Source organism: Zalophus californianus, chromosome 7, assembly GCF_009762305.2.
Source record: "Zalophus californianus isolate mZalCal1 chromosome 7, mZalCal1.pri.v2, whole genome shotgun sequence".
NCBI lineage: Eukaryota > Metazoa > Chordata > Mammalia > Carnivora > Otariidae > Zalophus > Zalophus californianus.
Window position 1 is genome coordinate 146,260,710 of NC_045601.1, and position 3,554 is coordinate 146,264,263.

General features: G+C 38.1%; 1 protein-coding gene across 1 annotated transcript; it reads left to right on the top strand.

Annotated features, from left to right (window-relative positions):
• The first annotated feature begins 1,633 nt into the window (after positions 1–1,633).
• On the top strand, positions 1,634–2,580 carry LOC113928047 (olfactory receptor 2J3). The gene is given in 2 exon segments (XM_027604127.2): positions 1,634–1,646; positions 1,649–2,580. Coding segments are annotated over 2 exon segments (945 nt in total).
• The last annotated feature ends 974 nt before the right edge of the window (positions 2,581–3,554 follow it).

Consider the following 3,554-nt stretch of genomic DNA (forward strand, 5'->3'; position numbering starts at 1 on the left):
TATTACTAGCTATGGTTAACTCTACTGTGCCTAATTCATAAATTAAACTTTATCATGGGCGTGTATATGCAGGAAAAACAGTGTATATGGGACTTGGTACTATCTGTGGTTTCAGGCATCCACTGGGGGCCTTGGAACATACCCCTGCAGATCAGGGGGTCTACAGAAAATAGTTTGAAATCAGTAATAAATTTGATATTGTTCATAGTGACTTTTTGTCCATGTGAGCTTATTGGGATTACAATTATTCTGTTTTTTTTATAATCACATAAATGGAAATAGACTGAAAATGTTGACAAGAAAACTAAAGCTATTCATCAGAAAAAGATTATTTGTTCCATGGAAATTTTCTTCTGTTAGCTATGTTAGGAATTTTTCAAGATACTATTGCCTAGATGTCAGCCTGGGATGGAATGAGTTTTGGACAGTTAAGAAGCTATTTTTCCATAACATGGTAAATATTTGGATAAAATATAAAAGTGAAAAAAATATTTTATATTTACTTTTTGTAATTTTTTATTATGGTGAAATTTCTAATTGTCAGAGAAGTTGCAAAAGTGGTACAAAGAACTACCATTAACCCTTTAAGCAGATCCAGCAATAGTGCATATTGTGCCTAAAAAGATGTTTTCCATCCATCTACCTACCTACCTACTTGTCTAACATCATCTTTTTCCAGACCGCTTGAGAGTAAGATGGAGACCTTTTGTCTCTTTACCCCTAAATACTTCAATGTTTTTTTCCTAAGAATAGGGACTTTATTTTACATAACCACTGTAGACTTCAGAAAACAGAAAATATAATATGGATACAGTATTATTATCTAATCTGTAGTCCATAGTCAAATTTCTTCAGTACTCTCAATAGTGTTGTTAATGGTTATTTTCCCAGTCCAGGGCCACACACTTAGATAACGTGTCCTTTGCCTTCCTTTATTCTGGATCAGGTCCTCAGCCTTTATTTGTCTTCATTTAACTGAATATTTTTGAAGAGTACAGGCTACCTATTTTGTCCAGTTTGTCTCAATTTCAGTCTGTCTTGTGCATGTTCGTTATTAGAATCAGGCTGTGTATTTTGGCAGGAATGTCACTGAAGTGACGTTATGTTCTGCTCAGAACATCATGTCGGTAGACACATGATTTTAGTTTGTCTCAACATTGGTGATATTAACATTGAGTATTTTTGGCTATGGTGATGTCCAGCACCATTTTCTATTGTGAAGTTTACTATTTTTCATTTTGTAATTAATGAGCAATTAGCGAGGAGGTATTTTAGACCATAGAAATATCCTGTTTCTCATGACATTTCCTTTCACTAGTTTTTAGCATCTATTTATCTTTTTTAACTCTACCATTCCTTCTATACATACTATTAGAATCCTACTGACAGGAATAACTTTTTCTCCACTGATCAATTAATTTCTCTATATTTTTATATATCAGTATGAGCTTAGGGATTCTTATTTTTTCAATTCATTAGTATCATAGTTCCCTTAATGTCAAACTTTCCCAGATTTGAACAGTGGTAGGCCTTTCAAACTGGCTTCTATTTCTTTTTCATGTCTCCCTGTTATATATGGAGCATTTTCTTACTTTTTTGAAATGTGTGTGTTTCTTTCCTCTGGTAAAAAGAAATGAATGATGATGGAAAAATGCAAGTTCTGAAGGCTACTTTGTTCTACTGGGTTTTTCCAATTGGCCTCATCTGGAAGTAGTTCTCTTTGTGGTTATCTTGATGTTCTACTTGATGACGTTGGTAGGCAACCTGTTTATCATGATCTTGTCATACCTGGATGCCCATCTCCACACTCCCATGTACTTCTTCCTCTCAAACCTCTCTTTTCTGGATCTCTGCTACACCACCAGCTCCATCCCTCAGATGCTGGTCAACCTCTGGGGCCCAGTAAAGACCATCTCTTACACTGGTTGCATGATTCAACTTTACTTTTCCCTTGCACTGGGAACGACAGAGTGTGTCCTCCTGGTGGTGATGTCCTATGACCGTTATGCAGCTGTCTGTAGACCCTTGCATTATGCTGTCCTCATGAACCCTCGTTTCTGCCACCTGTTGGCTCTGGCTTCCTGGGTCAGTGGCTTTACCAACTCAGCACTTCATTCTTCCTTTACCTTCTGGGTACCCCTATGTGGACATCACCAAGTGGACCATTTCTTCTGTGAAGTTCCAGCACTGCTGCGGTTATCGTGTGTTGATACCCGTGTTAATGAGCTGACTCTCCTGATCATGAGCTCCATTTTTGTTCTCATACCACTCATCTTCATTCTCAGCTCATATGGTGCCATTGCCCGGGCTGTGCTGAGGATGCAGTCAACCACAGGACTTCAGAGAGCCTTTGGGACATGTGGAGCCCATCTTATGGTTGTGTCCCTCTTTTTCATTCCAGCCATGTGCATATATCTGCAGCCACCATCAGGAAAGTCTCAAGATCAAGGCAAGTTCATTGCCCTCTTTTATACTGTTGTCACCCCTAGCCTCAACCCTCTAATCTATACCCTGAGAAACAAAGATGTAAGACGGGCAGTATGGAGACTCATTGGGAAGAAGAGGCCCTTACACTCATGACCTTCACGAGACAGTGGAGCCCCTCTTCAGCAGAGGCTCATCTGCATCCATCCGTCAGCCACTCTCCTGTTTATTCACTGTGTCAGCACCAGTGTAGCATGTGTCTTGCAAGGCCACAGAGCTCTTGCTCTCAAATATGAATTAAACAGTTTGTCTAAATACCAATTACACACCAATGGAGAAAACAGCCATGTAAAATCAAGATTAAACATCGATATTAGATTTTTTAGTGACACAATAAATAAAACAAAGGTATCCTTTTCTTAATTGAACATTAAGAAATGAAATTTCTATAAGAAGATGATATACATAGTTTTTAAAAACCTAGACTGGGGTATTTTAATTTCTCAGTTTTTTTTTTAATTTCTCAGTTTTAAGGCAGAATTTGCCATAAAATATTTTCTCTTTTTGGTTTAGCTAAAGAAGTAGTGAAATACCTTAAATCTTTTCTGCAACACTGTTAGTCCTTTTTAAATAGTAGTTTATATAGAGAGGAATTTTGGTCTGTATTCTTTAAGACTTCATTATCAATAGTAAGAAAATAAGTTGTATGAATTATAGGAAGAGAGTCTCTGAAGTAATGAAGAAACATAAGTATCTTGTATTTCTCTCTTTCTTGAGGCAGTGGGAAGTGTATAAGGGGCAGAAAACACTTATAGAAGTGGGAGATATGGCCTGTAAGCTAAGGGTCATTATAGGCCAGGTGTCATTAGAAGTGAGTTCTTGGTGGGGTCCCTGGGTTGCTCAATTGGTTGAGCTTAGTTTCAGCTCAGGTCATGGCCTCAGGGTTATGAGACTGAGCCCCGTCAGTCTTTGTGCTCATTGTCTGGTCTGCTTAAGATTCTTTCCCCTTCACCTTCCCTCTGCTCCTACCCCTGCTCCTGTGCATGTGCTCTTTTTCTCTCTCTCTAAAATCAATCAATCAATCAGAGAAAGACAATTATCATGTGGTTTCACTCATGTGGAATATAAGA